The sequence below is a fragment of the Perognathus longimembris genome, chromosome 3 (assembly GCF_023159225.1).
Source record: "Perognathus longimembris pacificus isolate PPM17 chromosome 3, ASM2315922v1, whole genome shotgun sequence".
NCBI lineage: Eukaryota > Metazoa > Chordata > Mammalia > Rodentia > Heteromyidae > Perognathus > Perognathus longimembris.
The window spans coordinates 71,693,704-71,714,631 of record NC_063163.1 but is presented as its reverse complement, the minus strand read 5'-3'; the positions used below and the strand labels follow the sequence as shown (position 1 = coordinate 71,714,631).

At 46.9% G+C, this 20,928-nt stretch overlaps 1 protein-coding gene and 1 long non-coding RNA gene across 2 annotated transcripts; both read left to right on the top strand.

Moving 5' to 3' along the window:
• Nucleotides 1-1,212: 1,212 nt before the first annotated feature.
• On the top strand, nt 1,213-9,718 carry LOC125348712 (zinc finger protein 345-like). Its single transcript, XM_048342178.1, has 6 exons — nt 1,213-1,553; nt 2,138-2,284; nt 2,747-2,820; nt 3,908-4,034; nt 6,795-6,877; nt 7,753-9,718. The coding sequence occupies exons 1-6, from the start codon at nt 1,271-1,273 to the stop codon at nt 9,511-9,513; spliced, it is 2,475 nt and encodes an 824-aa protein (XP_048198135.1). The 5' UTR covers nt 1,213-1,270; the 3' UTR covers nt 9,514-9,718.
• A 10,447-nt stretch (nt 9,719-20,165) lies between these two features.
• On the top strand, nt 20,166-20,425 carry LOC125348713. Its single transcript, XR_007210403.1, has 2 exons — nt 20,166-20,204; nt 20,247-20,425. It is a non-coding gene; the product is annotated as an uncharacterized LOC125348713 (long non-coding RNA).
• The last annotated feature ends 503 nt before the right edge of the window (nt 20,426-20,928 follow it).

The following is a 20,928-nucleotide window of genomic DNA, read 5'->3' as shown; positions in this document are numbered from 1 at the left end:
CCAGAACCCAGAGCATCCTGGGCCTCTAAACCTCCAAAGGAACAAGTTTCTATTCCTCCTTCCTACAGGCTCAGGCCTCTCCACAGTCCTCAGGCCTTTCTGCAGGGCTCTAGGCCTCTGCAAGCCTCAGGCACCTCTCAGCTCTTCTCAGCTCAGCTCCTCCAGCAGGCACCTCTCTAAGCATTCCTCTCCTCCCCCTTTTTCATACAGGCAGCCTGTATATAGGCTGCACAGCCCCCACTCCTGATGCTCTGGCCCTCTGATGTCCTGCCCCCTCCAGCAGACTGGCTCACTTGGAAGTGCCACAGTGGCAGTGATGCCCCACTGGTTATCACAGAACTTAGCTGCCATAGAGACTTTGATTAATCAGTCAATTTTCCACTGCCATAATAAAGTACATTGGGTGCTTTTATAAAATGTACAGCTTACAGCTGTGGAGGCTGGAAATTCACGATCTCTTACCCTCTAGCCTTTTGTGAGACTCTCCTACCCCCAACGACTGAATCTTGTCTCAACATGGCAAAAAGGAAAATGTCTGAGGGGGGACAACGGTAGGTAGTGGCCTTGCTTGAAAACATCCTGCCTGTCAGTGTGTACCTCAGTCCTTTAAGAAATTTCAGCAGGATGCCAGCAGCTCATGGTATAATTCTAGCTACCCAGGAGTTTGAGATCTGAGCATCTTGGCTTGAAACCAGACTTGGCAAACCAATCCAGGAGACTTATCTCCAATTAAATAGCAAAAGGCTAGAATTAGAGGCATGGCTCAAGTAGTAGAACACCAGCCAACACCGAAAAAGCCTAGTGAGAACACAAGGCTTTGGAGTTCAAGCACAAAAGAAAAAAAAAAAAACCCAAAAAGCATGCACATGGTAGCCAAGTTCTCTCTGGGCCACACTCCCAGCCCCTCTCAGTGTCTGGCAGGCTCCTTAGATCACTTTGATCTGAAGCAAGAATTTAGCACAGCTTACCCGAGCCATTCACCCTCTGCTTTAGTAATTGCCCATGCACGGATCTTTGCCCTTAAACTCTTAATTACTCATCACCGTATCTCCACTGCAAAAATCCCATTAAAAAGTTTTTCCTAATGTGGTCAGCCGTGACCAAACATCCCTATCATGGCCAAACGGGGGCAGGGTTTGAAATCAGGGTCCAGCGCTTGACAGCCGCTACACGCCCACAAACCTCTGACTTACAGTCTCCTGCGAGTCCGGCCGTTGGTCGGGCAGATGTGACGCCACAACGGCGCCGACAGCGCTGTCAGCGCGCCGCCATGTTGGTCTTGCACTTTGTGGTGGTTGGGCCCGCGTGCAGGAGGGTGGTGGGCGGCGTCCGCCGTCAGTTCGGGTCAGGATATGAAGAAGCCCCCGTTCGGGCTCCGCGGAAAGTCCGTTGTCGTCTCTTCAGACTCCTCCATCACTATCGTGGTGACGCCGCATCCGCATCCTTCCGCCCGGGCACCCGGCGCGGCTCGGCGGGGAGATCGTCCGGAGCCCTTCCTCCTGACTTCAACAATAAATGTTTCTCCACGAAGTCGGGTCCTCTTTATGCGTCCGGTAACTGTCATTATGTTTATTATTTTGTGCTAGTCCTGGAGCTTGAACTCAGAGCCTGGACGCTGTCCCTTAGCTTTTTTTTTCTTTGCCAGTCTTGGGCCTTGGACTCACGGCTTGAGCACTGTCCCTGGCTTCTTTTTGCTCAAGGCTAGAACTCTGCCACTTGAGCCACAGCACCACTTCTGGTATAGAGGCAAGCTCTCTACCACTAGGCCACATTCCCAGCTCCCCCTCCCCCCACTTAACTTTTTTGTTCAAGCATGGTACTCTACTGCTTACTTGAGCTACAACTCTACTTCCTGCTTTTTTGCTAGCTCATTGGAGACTTTTCCTGCCCGGGCTGGCTTCGAAGCTCGATCCTCAGATCTCAGCTTCCTGAACAGATATTACAGGTGTGAGCCACCAGTGCTTGGCTTAATATAGTACATAGGCACACTCATATATTTTATATATAAAAGCTCCTAGTGGAACTGCTTGTGTTGCAGAGTGGTCATTTCAAATGGCTTTCACATAGGAAGTGGAGAGGGCTAATTTTGGTGTTGACTGGGAAGTAGTGCAGCTTACTGAATGGTGACTGTTTGCAGGAATGCAAATGACCCTACAGAGAGGAGCAGATTGCCAATGCCCGCCTGGATGCATAGGCTGCCCAGAGGTCCTTGGAGTCACAGAAGAGAAAGCATCCAGGCACATTTCTGCACCATCCAGCATGGAAGCACTGCCTGTGTTTCCTGGTAAGCGCTGTCCTGCCTCCCACCGAATGGATGCTAGTGGTCTGAGCTGAGCATCCCTGCTTGTTGGTTATTTTGTGGTGCTAAAATGGGCTACAGACTGCTATGTTGCAAGCCCTGTGCTGTGAGGTGCTGTAACTACTCAGTCACTTTGTTTTTGTTTTTGTTTTAAATCGCAGTGGGAAATACAGTCATGCTCAAGTCTCAGGGCTTTACTTCTCATTTCACCTGTACAAGAGACACATTCCTCCTATGGGTAGCACAGCTTTCCAAAGCTTTTCTGCCTGTGGACAAGTCTGACCGCTCAGGGATGGGGGCAGCAGTGTATGTGTGTTTTCTCCTAAGTGTGCTGGATTATACCATGGTTTCCAGCTAGGATGGAATGATGTCCATACATATGAATGTGAAGGTTATGTTTTAGCTCTGGTGCGTCAGGCTGCTGCCTTCCCCTTTTCTCCCTCTTAGATCTGTTTTCTAGAAGTCCAATCTGCTTTCATGAAGACAGGGCAGTGGCTGACCGGCTGACAAATTGTTATCAGGTACGAGTAAATGAATGAATCAATGACATCTCCAGAATGGTATGCTTGCATCCACCAGGATGTCACATTTCTACCCAGGCTGACTTGTCTCTGGAGCTGTAAAGAAAGCCCTACTTAAGGGCTGAATCCTCAGGTGAATTTCCCATTAGTGAAGCCTTTTGTACTGGTGAAGCTTTACTTTGAAAATCATCTCAGAATTTCAGTAATTCCTCGTGAATCTCCATTCCCACCACACGGACTGTACATTTCTGATTTGCTGGCTGTTCTGACAGGTGATAAGGTGGATGAATGTTTCCTTTTGGGGAAGGCTTGATTCCCTTACCACCCTTATTAAGTGTGTGCAGTGTGCTCTGGAGTGTATTTAAATAGAGACATAAAGGAGAAAGGGTATCTGGTCACAGGTACTAAGTTCATGTTCAAGTTGTTCATTAGTTAGTGGAGAAGGTGAAGTAATGAATGTGGTTACAAAATTATCCCCAGGGCCAGAGAGCCCTGTGGTGGAAATTGGGGAGGAATCTCAGCTCTGTGAAGGTACTGGGATCCTTGTGTTCATTCTGTAAAGAACTTTTTTGGGTGTGGGGGTGTGACTATTCTGGGCTGAAATCAGGGCCTTTGTGCTGTCCCTGAACGTTTTTGCTTAAGGCTCTACCACTTCAGCCACAGTTCTACTTCCAGCTTTTTTTTTTTTTTTTTTGCCAGTCCGGGGGCTTGAACTCAGGACTTAGGCACTGTCCCTGGCTTCTTTTTGCTCAAGGCTAGCACTCTACTACTTGAGCCATAGCACCACTTCTGGCCTTTTCTATATATGTGGTGCTGAGGAATTGAACCCAGGGCTTCATGTATGCGAGGCAAGTACTCTACTGCTAGGCCATATTCCCAGCCCCTACTTCCAGCTTTGTTTTTACTGGTTCAATGGAAATAAAAGTCTCATGTGTTTTTCTGCCTAGACTGACTTTGAACTGCGATTCTCAGATCTCAACCTTCTGAATAGCTAGTATGATAGGTGTGAGCTGCATGTGCTTGGCTTTCTAATGAACTTCAATGGAGGTGTTACTTGGCTTAAACTGGTATATGTGTGATGGTTTAGGACCTGGTGACTTTTGAGGATGTGGCTGTGGACTTCACCCAGGATGAGTGGATTCTGCTGGACTCATCTCAGAAAAGCCTGTACCGGGAGGTGATGCTGGAGAACTATGGGCACCTGGTCACTGTGGGTAAGGCTGCCAGCATTCCTTGTGGCCTCATAGGAAACAAAAATATATCACCTATTTACTGTGTTACCAGATTGGTGGGGTCAGCTCTGAGGACAGTTGAAGAAAATACAAGGCCTAGACTCTGCCCTAGCTCATGGTTCTCATGGTGTGGTCCTGGGGTTACCAGTATCCTTGTTAGTGTCTCAGAATGATCCCTCTCATTCTTCTACTATGACATACTGAATCAAACTCTTCAGTTGGGTCTTATCTGTGTATTTTTCTTCTTATTTTTTGCTTAAGAAAGTTTTTTTTTTTTCCAATGCTGCTAGGGATCTTGAATTCAGGGCCTCAAGTCTTGCTAGGCTTTTCCCTTCATGGCTGGTATTCTATTATTTCAGCCACACCTCTGCTTCTGTTTTTTTTTTCCTGGTTAATTGGAGATAAGGAATTTTAGCTTTGTCTGCCCTAGCTGGCTTTTAACTATGACCCTGAGATCACAGCCTCTTGAGTAGCTAGGATTATAGATATGAGCCATAGGTGCCTGGCTTCATCTGTGTTTTAACAGTCTTTTCACTTGAATCCAATGGGCCTTATAGTTTTGAATGATTACCAAAGCAGAGTGATCTTGAGTTTCAGTCCAATCTGTGCTACATAGTGAGAGTGTATCTGGAAAAAACAAATGAAAAGGCAAATAATTAAAAGAATAAAAAAGGAGGGGCTGGGGATATAGCCTAGTGGCAAGAGTGCCTGCCTTGTATACACGAGGCCCTAGGTTCGATTCCCCAGCACCACATATACAGAAAACGGCCAGAAGCGGCGCTGTGGCTCAAGTGGCAGAGTGCTAGCCTTGAGCGGGAAGAAGCCAGGGACGGTGCTCGGGCCCTGAGTCCAAGGCCCAGGACTGGCCAAAAAAAAAAGAATAAAAAAGGAATCATAATGCTTTGTGAATGTCTACCATCACATAATCATCACATAGGTATTGGGGATCAGAGGTCGGTGCCTTACAGATATATGAAGGGACATTTCTTTTTCTGTGTGCATGTGTGCTGGTCCTGGGGCTTGAGATCAGGGCCTGGGCACTATCCCTGAGTTTTTTTTTCCTCAAGGCTAGCTCTCTATGACTTGAGCCACAGCTCCACTTCCAGCATTTTTGGTGGTTCATTAGAGATAAGAGTCTCTTTCCTACTCAGGCTGGCTTTGAACCTTGATTCTCAGATCTCAGTCTCCTGAGTAGCTAGCAGACATGAGCTACTGGTTTTCTGCTGAAGTTATGTTTCATATTGAGGCCTTTACCAGTCACTTTACAGCTGTCATTAGAAGTGTAATTTCCAAAATCAACAACAAATGGATTAAAAAGAAAGAAATAACAAAGAATACTGCAGTTCCTGAATCATGGGAGAGTTTGTCCTGTTCTATGTGAACTACTTCCATGACTCTGTCTTTCCTCATGTTCAGGATGTCAGCTTGTCAAACCCAGCCTAGGCTGGGAATATGGCCCAGTGGCAAGAATGCTTGACTCATATACATGAAGCCCTAGGTTCGATTCCCCAGCACCACATATATAGAAAATGGCCAGAAGTGGCGCTGTGGCTCAAGTGGCAGAGTGCTAGCCTTGAGCAAAAGAGATGCTAGGGACAGTGCTCAGGCCCTGAGTCCAGGCCCCAGGACTGGCAAAAAAACCCCCAAAAAACACACAACAAAAAACCCAGCCTGATCTCCTGTTTAGAGGCAGAAGAGTTAAGGTCAATGAAGAGAGGTGTTCTCTGAGGTAAGTGCTTGTGAAAGGCATCTGCAGTCAGTGTGAAGGTAAGCACCTTTGGAGGATGAGGAATTAAAAAAATGTAAAATAGGGGCTGGGGATATGGCCTAGTGGCAAGAGTGCCTGCCTCGGATACACGAGGCCCTAGGTTCGATTCCCCAGCACCACATATACAGAAAACGGCCAGAAGCGGCGCTGTGGCTCAAGTGGCAGAGTGCTAGCCTTGAGCGGGAAGAAGCCAAGGACAGTGCTCAGGCCCTGAGTCCAAGGCCCAGGACTGGCAAAAAAAAAAAGTAAAATACATATATGTATGCCCACTTATAATTCACATGTTTACACATATGAGTGTATATATATATTATACTGTGTGTATGCATACTGAGTATATAGAATGGAGTGCATATACATGTTTACATATGTATGTATATATGTGTGTAATATATATATATATATAGTGATTCTGAGAATAAGGTGCGAGCATGCCAGGTGTGTGTTCTATAGCTGAGTGGATACATCTTTCAAGTTAGATAGTTGAGGCTGTCTGACTCAGAAGTTTTGGGATGTCATCAACACTTTAACACTGTGATACTTTTGCCTCTGTCCAGAATTTTCTTACAGTCTCAACAAGGCCTCACTCTTGAGTTTATAAACTACACATATATGTTCTTTGCTCTAACAATAGTCTTATTTTCTCTAATAATAGTTTCTATTCACTATGACATGACCCTAAATTTCTATGTCCTTATGATTTGACTATGTCCTTATGATTATGACATTATTATTATTACTATTTATTATGGCGATTGAAACCAGGGCTTTGTACATGCTCACACAGCTGCATCTCCAGCCCCTAAAATTTGAAGATATAACTAGACTACTCAAAGCTATCATTGTTTTAATTGATTCATTTCCTGTTAATTGTGTTTAATAGGAAAACAAGTACAAATGAGCTCTATCACGTCTAACTTTTCTCACCTCTTTCCTTCTGTGAACAGTTGTATGTTTCTCTGTTTTCACTTCAGAATGGGCAATGGGACTTAACACCAAAGAGACAGCACTTCAGCGGGATACTTTTTGGTTAAAAATGTCAGCGGAGATACAACTGGTAAGACTTACAAGGCTTGTTTCTTGTTTTCCAAATTCAGGGAAGCTTGGGTCTTCCATGATCAAAATCAGTGCAGGAGACAGAGAGTGGAGAGTGTGGGAATGGAGGCTCTGGAGAGATGCAGGGGAGACTTGAGTTCTTCAAGGACACGGTCCCACCTGTAAAACTAGACACTGAGTTTTGTGGGTTTTTTTCTTTATTAGCATATACTCATGATATAAAGGGGGTTTCATTGTGACATTTCCATATATGTATGATGAACCCTGATCAACTCCAACCCACTCTTACGTCCTCTAATCCCCTCTCCCTTCTTAAAACAATTTGTGCAGGTTTCATGGTTCCATTTTCATACATGTAAACAAACCTTTCATCCATATTTCCCCTCATCCACCTTCTCCACTAGCTGTTCCGCCCTCCTGCATGTGCTCAACCCCTGATGGGGTCTTCCCCCCCACCTCCCCTATTGAACAATGGCTTTCATTGAGATGCCTTATGCACCCTTCATACAGAGTTGCAATGTATTTCTGAATTAGTCACCTTCTGTCTTGTCTTTTCTCTCCCCCCCATGCTCCTAAGCAGTCCATAGCCAGTCACATCCTGTATTTTATCTATGTCTACCTATCTGTCCATCCTTCTCTGTGTGTAAATTTATCTTTAGTCCCATGAAATTCTACAGGAATCTTTTAAAAATTAGAGCAGATGGTATGAGATGCTTGTGGAGGGTTCCTGCATTCATACTGAACGTAGTCGCTGCAGAACCTCAGGAAATAGGAAAATAGAAAATGGGAAACATCACCCTTATCATCACCATCACCATCGTCATTGTCACTGCTACCATGACCGTGTTTTACTCACTGTTCTTTTTTCACGGACAGGCGAGTGGCCAGGACGGAAAGGAGCTCTGTGACGTCACGCCTCCTAAGGAACTCTTCAGAGAACCCTGGGGTCTCCTGACCCAGATGGGTCCTCAGAATGGGGGAGCCACTGTTGACTGTGGTCCGTGTGGACAAGACTTTCCTAGTCCACGTCAGGAAACCAGTGCAGACAAACCTGTGGCACTCAGTCAATGTGGAAGAGACTCGAGTGTGACTCCCAGTGACACTCACCAAGCTCCATGTGCGCAAGCCATTTCCTTCTGCTGTGTGGGCCTAGGCCCAGCCTTGGTGGGTGAGCTGCCCCGGCGCTCTGGCAGCGAGGATCGGCGCTTTCGCTTCCGATGGCGAGAGCGTGCAGACGCCTTCGGCCCGCCCTCAAGCCACACTGTGCATGTGCAGACACGTGCCACCACGGAGGGGGGCTACACCTGTAAGGAGTGCGGGAAAAGCTTTAAGTACGCGGCCAACCTTACGATCCACATGCGAACCCACACAGGGGAGAGGCCGTACCAGTGCAAGGAGTGCGGGAAGGCGTTCGCTCGGTGCTACCCACTAACCCAGCACCTGAAGACTCACATGGAAGAGAAGCCCTTCGCCTGTGAGGTGTGCGGGAAGTGCTTCCGGAGCGCCTCCTGCCTGAACGACCACTTCCGGGTTCACACTGGCTCCAAGCCCTACAAGTGCAAGGAGTGCGGCAAAGCCTTCACGGGGCGCTCGGGGCTCAGCAAGCACCTGCCCACCCACACAGGGGAGAGGCCATACGAGTGCCGGGAGTGCGGGCGGGCCTTCGCGGCCACCGCGGGCCTCATCAAGCACATGAAGAGCCACACCGGAGAGCGGCCCTTCGAGTGTGACCGCTGCGGGAAGGCCTTCGCCTCCTCCTCCACCCTCGCCACCCACCTGCGGGCTCACACGGGCGAGAAGCCCTTCGTGTGCCAGGTGTGCGGGAAAGCCTTCACATGCTCCTCCTACCTGCGCATCCACACGCGCACGCACACTGGCGAGAAGCCCTATGCGTGCAGGGAGTGCGGCAGGGCCTTCACGGAGCGCACGAGCCTCACGAAGCACCTGCGCACCCACACCGGGGAGACCCCCTTTAAGTGCCCCGTGTGCAGGAAAGCCTTCGCGTGCGCCTCCTACCTCCACAACCACATCCGGACTCACACCGGGGAGAAGCCCTACGTGTGCAAGGAATGTGGGAAAGCCTTCACGGTCTCGTCACACCTAAGCAAGCACGTGAGAATTCACACCGGGGAGAAGCCTCATAAATGTGAGCAGTGTGGGAAAGCCTTCACGGTGCGCTCAGGCCTCACCAAACACGCACGAACGCACACGGGAGAGAAACCCTACACATGTCAGGAGTGTGGGAAGGCCTTCACCACCTCCTCCGGCCTCACGGAACACACGAGAAGCCACACGGGAGAGAAGCCTTACGAATGTGACCAGTGCAGGAAGGCCTTTTCGTCGTCGTCCTATCTGATCGCCCATCTGAGGATCCACACGGGCGAGAAGCCCTTCGAGTGCAGCACGTGTGGGAAAGCCTTCACATGCTCCCCCTACTTGCACATCCACATGCGCACGCACACGGGGGAGAAGCCCTATGCGTGCAAGGACTGTGGCAGGGCCTTCGCTGTTTATTCTCACCTCAGCAAACATGTGCGAACTCACAGCGCGGAGAAACATCAGCCAGGTGAGGATTCTGGGGCAGCCTGGGGGGCTTCTTCCCCTCTTGCTGCGCTGGAGGGGGAGCCCCTTGCATAGAAGGAATGAGGACTCGGCTTTAGGAAGTCCTCTTGCCCTGACAGTGTACTCAGATTCACAGCAGCCACGGAGGTCGTCAATATGAACCATTCTATGGTGTCCTCAGGCCCCAATCGCCGCCGAGCCCCCCAGAGAATCCGGTCTGTGCTTGTCCCGGGAACTGAAGGAGCATGGAAAAGCTGAATCTGCTCACATGCCATGTGACACAAATCTTTTTTTTTTTTTCCAGTCCTGGGGCTTGAACTTAGGGCCTGAGCACTATCCCTGAGCTTCTTTTGCTCAAGGCTAGCACTCTACCACTTGAGCCACAGCACCACTTCTGGCTTTTTGTATATATATATATATATATATATATATATATATATATATATATATATATGTGTGTGTGTGTGTGTGTGTGTGTGTGTGTGTGTGTGGTGCTGAGGAATCGAACTTAGGGCTTCATGTATATGAGGCAAGCACTCTTGCCACTAGGCCATATTCCTAGCCCATTGCTGGCTTTTTCTACATATGTGGTGCTGAGGAATTGAACCCAGGGCTTCATGTGTATGAGGCAAACACTCTACCACTAGGCCACATTCCCAGCCCCCAAGCACTCATCTTTCAGCTGTGCAATGTCAGGAACAGAAAAAGCCCTGCCTGTTTCTTGGGAGCTCTCGAAACACATGGCATCTTGCAATGAAGAGAAAGTTAGTGATGGATCATGGCCATGTTGTAGTTCTGTGCGGTTCTTTGATGGTTGTCTATAATACCACAATGGAGGAAGTCCCCATGAAAGGAAGAAATGTGGGGAAGTGACTTCTTAAAGAAATTTCAACATCACCTCTTAACTTTTAATAAACACAAGAGGATTCTCAAGAGAAAGTGTTCACTTGTGCAGGATGAGAAGTCCTGAGTCCTTCAAGCTGACAGAGACATGGCTTCATTGATGGCTTTATAAATGTGTTTTGATCACCCACACTTTCAATATTTGAAATGTTTTGAAAATTTTTATATATTTATGACCAGTTAAAAAATGTCATTTCTTCTTTTTAGCTTTTCTTTCACCTTTACCAAGGTGTGACCAAGAACTAAAATTATATATAGAGTTTACAATCATATATATGAAATTACTAGTCAGGATAGTTATTCATGATAATTGAACTTAAATTATATTTAGGGAATACTATTTGATGTAGAATAATATGTATTTGTATATATTTATATTATCACACACCATCATGAAATGATTACTACTGTCAGGATAATTGAAGTATCTTGTATATGATGTGACCCATTAGTTTTGGGGTTGTGAAACACTTTCCACTATCTTAGCAAAATCAGATATACAGGACATTGTTATTGACTCTTTGACCTTATTTTTTCCATCCCTTATCCCCTAGGACTCAAACTATATTTTTCACTTCATGAGATTGACTTTTAAAAAAATTTATTGTACATACTGGGGCCTTGAACTGAGAGCCTATGTGCTGTCCCTTAGCTTTTTCACTCATGGTTAGCACTCTACCACTTGATTCATGGCCTCACCTCTGGCCTTTTTGGGGGGTGGTTCATTAGAGTTAAGAGTCTCATAGATTCTCCTACCCAGACTGGCTTTGAGTCACGATCCTCAGATCTCTGCCCCCTGAGTACCTAGAATTACAGGTGTGAGCCACTGGTGCCTGGCTGAGATTGACTTTTAAATTCCAGATTTAAGAACAATCATGTAACATGGTATTTTTGTGTGTCTAGCTTGTTTCGTATAGCATGATGTCCTCCAGGTTCATTCTGCTGTTCCCAATGGCATTCCTTTAAAGGATAAATATTCCATATTTATATAGTTCATATATGAATATAACCCACAATTGGATGTGTGGCTACTTTTATCTTCCATTTCCGTGTGTATTGTTTCATTTGTTATGCTTTTTTTTTTCCCTTTCGATGTGGGGCTTGAACTCAGGGCCTGGGCACTGTCCCTAAACTTTTTGTCAAGGCTAGTGCTCTACCACTTTGAGCCACAATGCCAATTTTGGTTTTTGAGTGGTTAATTGGAGATAAGAGTCTCATGGAGACTTTCCTGCTTGGGCTAGCTTTGAACCTCGATCCTCAATTCTCAGCCTCCTGAGTAGCTAGGATTACAGGCATGAGCCACTGGTGCCTGGCTATCTGTTTTCCTACTTGATTATTTTTGCTTCTGTTGACTCTCCTTTAGGTTAAAAAAAAGAAATGATCAGAGCCTGTGTCATGATACTTTCCCCCTGTGTTCTATAACTTTTTATGACTTCATTGCTTCATGGAGATTGATCGTTATATTCTTCTACACATGGATATCTAGTTTTATCATCACCACTTATTAAACAAAAGATCTTGGGCTGGGAAAATGGCTTTGTGGTAGAGTGCTTCCCTAGCATGCACGAAACCCTGGGTTCGATTCCTCAGCACCACATAAATAGAAAAATTCAGAAGTGGCTCTGTGGTTCAAGAGGTAGAGTGCTAGCCTTGAGCAAAAAGAAGCCAGGGGCAGTGTTCAGGCTCTGCCTCCAAGCCTCAGGACTGGCAAAATAAATAAATAGATAAACGAGATCTCTGCATTTTTAGTCTTGGGATGTTTGTCAAAAATGGTGGTTGGTACAACCACAGGAAGGTGATACAAGAACATCATCAATAATAGAAGCTACAGATACACATGGGACACTGAAAGTAGTTACAACTGTGATATAACAATTGTTTCCATAACATGGAGTTCATTTCACTTAGCATCATCTTATGTGTTCATAAGGGTATAGCTATTGGGCCTTGTGATGCTCTGCTATGACTTGCCTAAACTTGTACTAATTATTCCCAATAAGGGAGACCATCAGGGGGGGAAAGGGAAAGGGGGAGGAGAGAGGGGGGTATGAGGGACAAGGTAACAAACAGTACAAGAAATGTATCCAATGCCTAACGTATGAAACTGTAACCTCTCTGTACATCAGTTTGATAATAAAAATTTGAAAAAAAAAATAAAATGTATGGGATATTGAAAAAAATGGTTGTTGGTGAGCTTTCTGAGTTTTCGGTTCTGTTTTATTGATCTAATATTTGACTTTATGCCAATATACTACTTACGATTACTGTAGCTTTGTGATATAGTTTGAATTCAGAAAATGCGATGATCTCATGTAGCTCTTTCTCAACACTTTTTCTTTTGCTTTTTGGAGCCTCTTGTGGTTTTGTTTGAATTTTAGGATTAAAAAATGTCACTGGAATGGAAAGGATGGTATTAGATACCTAAATCAATTTGGGAGTAGAGATATTTATATTTATTTATTTTTATTCCAGTTCACAAACATAGGATATCTTTCCATTTTGTGCTTTCTTTCAATGTTTTGTTGGTCTTAGTCTATATATGTATAAATATAGAAGTGTATTTATAAGTAAAGATCTAAAATAAATTAATTAAATACGTGACACAAATACCTTTTTATTTTGAGTCAGCATGCATTAGTAATACAAGGGGTTTTTATTGTGATAATTCTATTCATTATATTACCATTCCTCCCCTATGTCCTCCCTTCCTCCTTTTCCAACCCTGTCTGGTGGGTTGCATTATGCTGCTTATGTGTGTATAGCATCTTTTGATCCTCTCATCTCTCCGCCACTTGGCATTTTGGTTGAATTTCAACCTTTTCAAACAAAATGCATAAGCATCAAGTCAGCTGTGAAAGATAGAAACTAGAATTGGAACATCTGTAGGTGGAGATCCCTTCTCTCACCCCCAGTCACAGTTAAATAGAAAAAGACAAATTATGGAATGTTTACTTAATGGAATAGTATTGTACCAAGAGAAGCAATAATTTGCCGAACATAGTCCCTCATGCCTCTTAAGTCCCAGATGCTTGGGATTGGAGGCAGTCAAAATTAGCAAGACCATATTTCATAAAGTAAAAGCAAAAAAGCTAGGGGTATGGCTCTGCTGCAAGTGGTAGGATGCTTGTCTAGCAAGCATGAGGTCCTGGGCTCAATACCCAGTTGTTACATGTATATATACACATATAGAAACATATTATATAGCTTTGTAATTTTGGCTCAGTCAGTGGATTAAGACAACATGGCTGTTATCACTTCCTAGTTTCTGTTGGGCAGACATACAACTATAGCTTATTTTGATTTTTGCAATGTGCAGCACGTTGAGTGCAGGTAAGCCCTCGCTGTCCACCCCTGAACAGAGAAAATCCAGATGCCAGGATAGGTGAGATAAGGAACACCGAATTCCTATCAGGAACCCACAGGAAGCCATAGCTGAGAGGTGAAGACACAGAAGGGGAGTGGGCAGGGCGCCTGCCACCACTGTTCATGAAAACCGAGGTTAATGAAGTTACCTAACTTGGTCACTAAGCAGTTGGCTGGGGTCCTGCTGCATCTGGATGGAAATAGTGGGTGAGGAGAAAGTTCCACAAGTTATTCCAGACCCTTGGCAGATGCTTGGCAGCTGGAGCAGCTGGGGCTTTGACAGCTAGGGCGGTGGCTGGCCTTAATGACAGCCACATGAGGAGGTGTTACAGCTGTCCCTCTCTCTCTGGGTTTGGTAGTTTATCTAGTCGGGGAGGTGTATGTGTGTGTGTGTGTGTGTGTGTGACACAGATTTCAACCAGGGCAGTAGTCTCTTCTGGCTTTTCACAGCCTACTGAATTTCTTTTAAGATCAGCTCAGCCCATTTTCACTATTTCCCTCCTTCCCTAGTTGCTTCACTTTTCTTCTCATGAGTTTTGCCCTGATCCCTGCCATGTTATCACTGTCACTGCCACAGGTCTGTCAACTCCTGATGTTAGTTCTGCTGCCATTGCTTCAGGCTGGCCTGATGGCTGCCTCTGACCGGCTCAAGGCCTCTCTGGCTATTGTGGCTGCTACTCTGCTACTGCTGCCACCAACAAAGCTCCAACAGCCCTACTGTGCTTTTTCTGCTGCCACAGGCCTGATCAACTGTGACTGGTCCAAGGTAAACTCCCATTGATGGTTCCATGGCTGCTTGCATTGCCTCTATCCTGATGGTTCCTATGACTGTGAGAACTGCTTGTCAGTCCTGCTGCTGATCTCACTGCTCTGCTGCCGCCTCTACCGCAACATCCTTTCTTCATGTTGCCAGCTCAGCCACTCTAGTGATGGAAATAAAAAGGAGACAAGACCACATGAGGGAAGTCTTTATGGAACTTAATGTGACCTTGGAGTGATGGGAGGGGACTATATATAGCAATCCTCCTACTGTGTCCCCACTGCTTCCACAGTGAGCTGAGCAGCTGGCTTATAGACAGAGGGGGTTGTGACAAGGGTGCCTGCACTCATCTTGGCAGGCCCCTCATGTGTTGGGGGGCATGAGACTGACTCCATCTCATTAAAGAGAGCAGAAGCTGACCCCATTTTGACTAAGATCTCCCCCACCCCTGAGCTTTGAGTGGAGGGCCCCGCCCTGTCTGCTTGCAATGCAGGGAAGATCTCCCCTGAGCTATAGGGCTGAGGACCCCTCGTCGGAAAGACCCCCCCTTGCTGTGAACAATAGTACCCCAGCCAAATCCCCATGCCAATTCTAACTAGAATGAGTTTGGTTCAAACAGATATTATGAGACAGACTGTAACTCCATTGACCACCTGCATGTGACCTGGCATACTCTGTAAGTATTGTAACTTAATTGGCTACTTGTGTGTGGCAGGCTTGTGATCATGTGTTTGCCTTTATAACCAGGCTGGAAGGCAGCTTGAGGTCGGGAGGTCCCAGCCCCCATGGCTGGGCTGTGGCCCTGGCCCGCCAGCTTGCTTTTTATGGTCATGGTTGCAGCTCCTGAGTCTGGGCCATGTCCCTGTCCGGTCAGTTCACTTTTTACTTCCCTAATAAACCCATCTTTTTTCATCTTTTTGCTTGAGACTGTCTCTGAGTGGTGGACTCTTGGATGGACAGGGAATCCCCTCTCTCAAACCCCATAACACATGCACATGAAGGACGTTATTTGCACCCATTCTGGCACAGCCCACATCATGTCCTAGCAGTTCTTTATGTTAAGGAAGGTCTGTGTTTGCATCAGTCCACAGCTCTGCTGGGCCACCTGGGAAAGTAGTGCCTTGTCTCTGGCCTGGGTAGAAGTGGCTGTGGAGTTCTTCCAGAACTCACTGAGGCTAGAGGTGGCAAAAGTCCAGTGGGAGCTGCATGTTGGTGCAGTACCTGTTGGAGTGAAGTCAGGATTTGGGCTCAAAGGGGCCAGAACTGTCATTTGCCACCAGAGCAGTCCAGTTAGCCTGGCAGCCTTTGTTCAAAGCAGCTAGTCAGGCCCTCCCTGACTAGATGACATTTCAGCATTTTTGAAAACAACGGCAACACCAGCTAACTTTCTGAAGGGCTTACCAATAAGCACTTTAACAGTATTAAACAGGGCTCTGAGATTCCTTCTTAACTTCTGCCCCAGAAGGAGGTAGGTCTCTATGATCTTTCAAAGCTATAATGCAGGTATACATGAAAAAATTAATATCAAACTCGGGCCTTTACGCATGCTAGGCTCTGTGACCAAGCCACACTCCCAGCCCCTCTCAGTGTCTGACGGGGTCCTTGGATTACCTTGATCTGCCTTCAGCAAGAATCATTTTAGCACAGCTTACTTGGCCATTCATCCTTCTGATGAGCAACTTTCCATGCACAGGTCCTTGCCTATAAATTCCCAGTTGCTCATTATTGTATCTGTCTCTCCCTTATGTGGACAGCAATACAAAGGATCTCTAACACGGTTTAACGAGTGCCATCTACCATGGTTTTGCAACTGTAGGGTCGAATTCCTTTAGTTTCCCCAGCTCCACAGATCCGCTGGTCAGCCTGAAGTTCCGGCTTCTTTTTCACTGGGGCGTTGGTGGGGAGCAGAAGTGACATCACAATACGCGACGGCCACTTCCGACGCTGCCCGCGCGCCCGCCATGTTGGTTTTGCCCTTAGCTGGGGGGGCGGGGGCGGGGGGTTGGGGCCACGCGTCCTCGGGGTGCTGACAGGAGTGGTGGGGGGTGTCCGCTGTCAGTCCGCTGTCAGTTCGGGGCAGGTCCTGAGGACGACCCCTCGGGGTCCGCGGAAAATGGCTTTTCGCTGCTTCAGAAGCCTCCACATTTGTCGCGTGACACCCCCACCCCCCCACCCCAGCACAAGGGGGAAGGGCGCCTCTTCCCTGACTGCTGCGCTGTGAGGGGCGCCGGGGGCAGCGGGGCTCAGCCGGGAGGTCGTTCCGGAGCCCTTCCTCCTGGCCAGGAATCGTTTCTCCATGAAATCGTGGCCTCAGATTATTATTGTTGTGCCAAGTCGTGAGACCACCGAGACTCAGACATTCCGAAATGCAAAAGCAAGGCAAGGCTTTATTTAAGTGGGGGCCATGGCCCGGGCCTTGTCCTACCCACCGACACAGCGGAGGTTAGGGGGCCGCCCCCAGCTCCGATTACACAGAGCTTATAAAGGCACAAGACAAAGTTACAGCAATCAGGTGTTTAAGCAAGCAAGATTACCGGTACAAATCTGATTGGCTCAGGGTTCGAGGCATTCAGGGGCGGTTAGAGTTAAGCATTCCCAGTCGTTAGAGTTCTCGACCAGCTGGGCCCCAATAAGCTTGTCCTGGGTTTGCTCACAGGGCCTGCTTATCTCAGGTTTACGTGGTAAAGTGGAGTTCGCGTGGTAAAGTGGGGCCTGACTTCAAAGTCTGGCTCTTCATTCCCCCCCTTCATTTATTATTATTATTATTATTATTATTATTATTATTATTATTATTATTATTTGCTGGCCCTGGAGCTTTGAACCCAGGGTCTGGGAGCTGTCTTGAGCCCTTTTTGTTTAGGGTTGGCGCTCTACTATTTGAGCCACAGCTCTGCTCTGGCTTTTTTGATGGCTAATTGGAGATAAGACTCACATGCTTCCAGGGCAATGTTGCTGAGCTTCTTTTGCTCAAGGCTGGTGCTCCACCAGTTGAGCCACAGAACCACTTCCTGCTTTTTCTGAGTAGTTTATTGGAGATGAGAGTCTCATTGACTTTTCTATCTGGGCTGGCTTTGAACCATGATTCTCGAACCTCAGCCTCCTGAGTAGCTAGGATGACAGATGTGAGCCACCCGTGCCTGGCTTGAAAAAAGTTCTTTATATATGAAGAATTATATGATATATATGTATATGTAATGTTACATACCAGATACCCAATTTTTTTCAACCAAAAAGAAATCTTTTTAACTATAGTTCCTCTTTAAAACAATGCAATCATCCATTAAGCCATTTGGTAAAGCCCAAACTTGATGACCTTTTGGAGTTTAAACTTAAACTAACCCATTTTTACACCATACTGACAGTTTTAATCTTGAACATATTCACACACACACACACACACACACACATTCATGCTAAAGGTCTTAAAGTGTACATTTTCCAGTGGCAAGGGGTATTTTTGCCAATCTTACTCTTGCAATGACCAAAATTTAAGACAAAACTTGTAACAAAACACTTTTAGCAGGGCCTCATTTTTGAAATGTCTCCTTCAGGTTCCTTTAAAACTGAATACTTAGCTCCTGTACCCTCTAAAAACTAAATGTCCTTCCCCCCATCTTAACTTTGCCATGGGCTGTAAGTGGGGAGAGGGAGTTAGAGCCCTGGTTTCCTCAGTCCTGGGGCCGAGGTTAAAGCGATCTCTCGGTGGCCACCCCCTATGACTGGAGGGGTCTTTCCTCGCCCCAGGTTCCTAGGGCCAAGGCCTGAGGCTGGGATCTCACTGAGGCCTCCCATTAATGTTGCATACCAGATACCCAGGTAGGCCTAGAACCCAGCACTCAGTCAATTGGGATAGGAGTCTTTATTTAGCTGTGCACAGCGTCTGCTCAACACCACCAAGATGGTGACAAACAGTGCCGGGGCCACATAGGGCTGGGCTTTTAAAGATAGTCATCACAATCACCACACACAGGTGGCCTGGCAGGTTTGGCAAATCAAGGAAGCAGAATTACTGTTAGTGATTACAATTCCAGTAAACCCCAGCAATCAAAGCAATCAAAGTAATAACGATTTCAGTAAATTCTAGTAAACAAGGCAAAGCAATACAATTTCTGGTCCTAGGTGTGACTACTTAGCCTTAAATCTCTCTCTTCCTAGAAGTTCCCCTAAACTGAGTGGTCTTCTTCATTCCTTTCTTTTGCCTAGGTAAAGCTGCTTTTGGCTCCTGTTATTCGGCTTAGGTTTTCCGCTCCCCAGGCCCACTACGTTGTCTAAGCCTGCTGTTTCTAGACTCAAAGAAGGGCATTCCCCTACACCTTTCACTTGGTATCCACATGTAATATATCAGGATATTATATATGTACTGACGTGTGTATATGTATATGTGTGTGCATATACATGCATAAACATACACACATGCATTTTTGCATCATCCTTCTCCCTGACTCTAGCAGGCAGGGGGCAGCAGTGGAGGGGACCTCTGGGGCCATGTTGTGTGGACAATCCTTCAGCGCACACCCATGCCCTGAGTTGCCCAAGGGGGCACGGAGTCCAGGGGACGTCTCTGAGAGTGGCCCATGTGGAACCGCCTTCCTCTGTGCTCACGAGGAAACCTCTACTGGGACACAGCCCACTGCCTGGGGTCAGGGCGGACACACCTGCAGCCGCCTCGGAGGGTCCAGCTGATCAGGGGCCCTCAGCAGGACAAACCCTGTGAATGGGCCGGCAGGGGCAGGCATGGATGGCCAGCCACGTCCTTGGGCTCGTCCAGAGCCCTACCTCGGAGGCCACCCCGGGGTGCCCCGTGTGCAGGATGCACTCCGGAACGCCTCCCGCATCCACAGCGGCGTGAGGCCCTTCCAGTGCCAAGACTGCAGAACTCGGACCTCCTCCAGCATGGCCGCATCTACAGAGGCGAGAGGCCCCACGCGTGCAGGGAGTGCAGGAAGGCCTTCGGCAGGGCCTCTTGCCTTAGCAGGCATCCCAGCATGCTTGCCGGAGAGAAGCCTTTCTGGAGCGCCTTGGCCATTTCCTCCAATCTGAGTGGACAGTGGAGGAGCCACAAGGGAGAAAAGCCCTTCGAATGCCAGCAATGCAGGAAAGCGTTCACACACTCCTCCAGCCTCAGAAACCACCGATGGACACACTGCGCCAGGAAACCGCATGGGTGTCTGCAGTGCGGGAAGGCCTTTACGTTTCCCACCTGCGTGAGCCTGCACCTGCGCACCCAGTCTGGGGAGCAGCTGTACAAGTGTAAGGAGTGCAAGGAGTGTGGGAAGTGCTTCAGACATTCCAACTCATTTCAGTTGCATCAGAGGATGCACACCGGAGAGAAGCCCTGCGCGTGTAAGCAGTGTGAGAGAGCCTTCATCCCTCCAAGTTCCTGCAGAATCTTGCAAGATGCCATGTGGAAGGAAAGCTGCCAGGTGTTTCTCTGCAGCTTAAAGACACAAGTGAATGCACCAGGGAGAGATGCCATGTGGAAGGAAAGCTGCCAGGTGTTTCTCTGCAGCTTAAAGACACAAGTGAATGCACCAGGGAGAGATTTCATTTGTGCAGTGAGGGTACTTTCTTTCTCATAGCCAGTACAGATAGGGCATGACGCAAGAGTGAGAGGCCCTGAGTTCAAGCTCCAGTACTGCTCCCCCCCCCCAAAAAAAAGGTCCAGTGTAGCCGGTAGAAGTGATAGAGCTCCTGCCTGGCTAGCACAAGGCCCAGAGTTTATATATCCCAGCACCAAAGTGTGTGTGTGTGTGTGTGTGTGTGTGTGCACATGTGTGCAGAGGGTGGGGTTCTGGGTTGTTCCTATGAACTCAGGAGTTGTAGTTCATCTTAATAACACACTCATCAAATTCCTTAAGAAAAAAGGAAAATAACTCGATGTTGAAGTATTTGCAACAAAATACATTAGACCCCAAGACTTTACAGGTCATTTGTGATGTGGAAGTGAAGAACACTGATTCAGAATCTCTGGGATTAGACACATTTATGAAGACTGCTTGTTTAAATTTCAGTGCAGTTGGTTGCTAATGCTTACATTACACTACATGTTAGTATAGGCAACAACATCCAGTCTGTAAGTCCAGAGTTAGCTATTGATTAGATTTGACTAAATTTGATCTTTTATGCAAATCCTCAGAATTGTACAAGATTCAAAATGTATTGTACCATTTTTAAATTAAATTTTATTGACAAGGTGATGTACAGTGGGGGTACAGTTACATAATAAGTAGTGAGTACATTTCTTGTCATGTTTGTTACACCCTCCCTCATTTGTCTTTCCTTTCCCTAGTTCAGGTAAGCATATATACAATATCCAGGGTACCAAAATCATATACAGTAACCGTGTGGGGTATGCCAAAGGAAATTCACCTAGTACATTAAACATAATGACAACAATAAGATCCTCCTGTTTCCCTCTCTTGGAGTTCACCCTGCTCAGCCTCATCTTATACAATCATATGCAC

Coding starts and splice junctions, on each gene's coding strand:
- LOC125348712 (XM_048342178.1), top strand. CDS start 1,271: ATGTTGGTCTTGCACTTTGTGGTGGTTGGGCCCGCGTGCAGGAGGGTG. Junction 1,554..2,137: donor GGGTCCTCTTTATGCGTCCG/GTAACTGTCATT, acceptor GACTGTTTGCAG/GAATGCAAATGACCCTACAG. Junction 2,285..2,746: donor AGCACTGCCTGTGTTTCCTG/GTAAGCGCTGTC, acceptor TCTCCCTCTTAG/ATCTGTTTTCTAGAAGTCCA.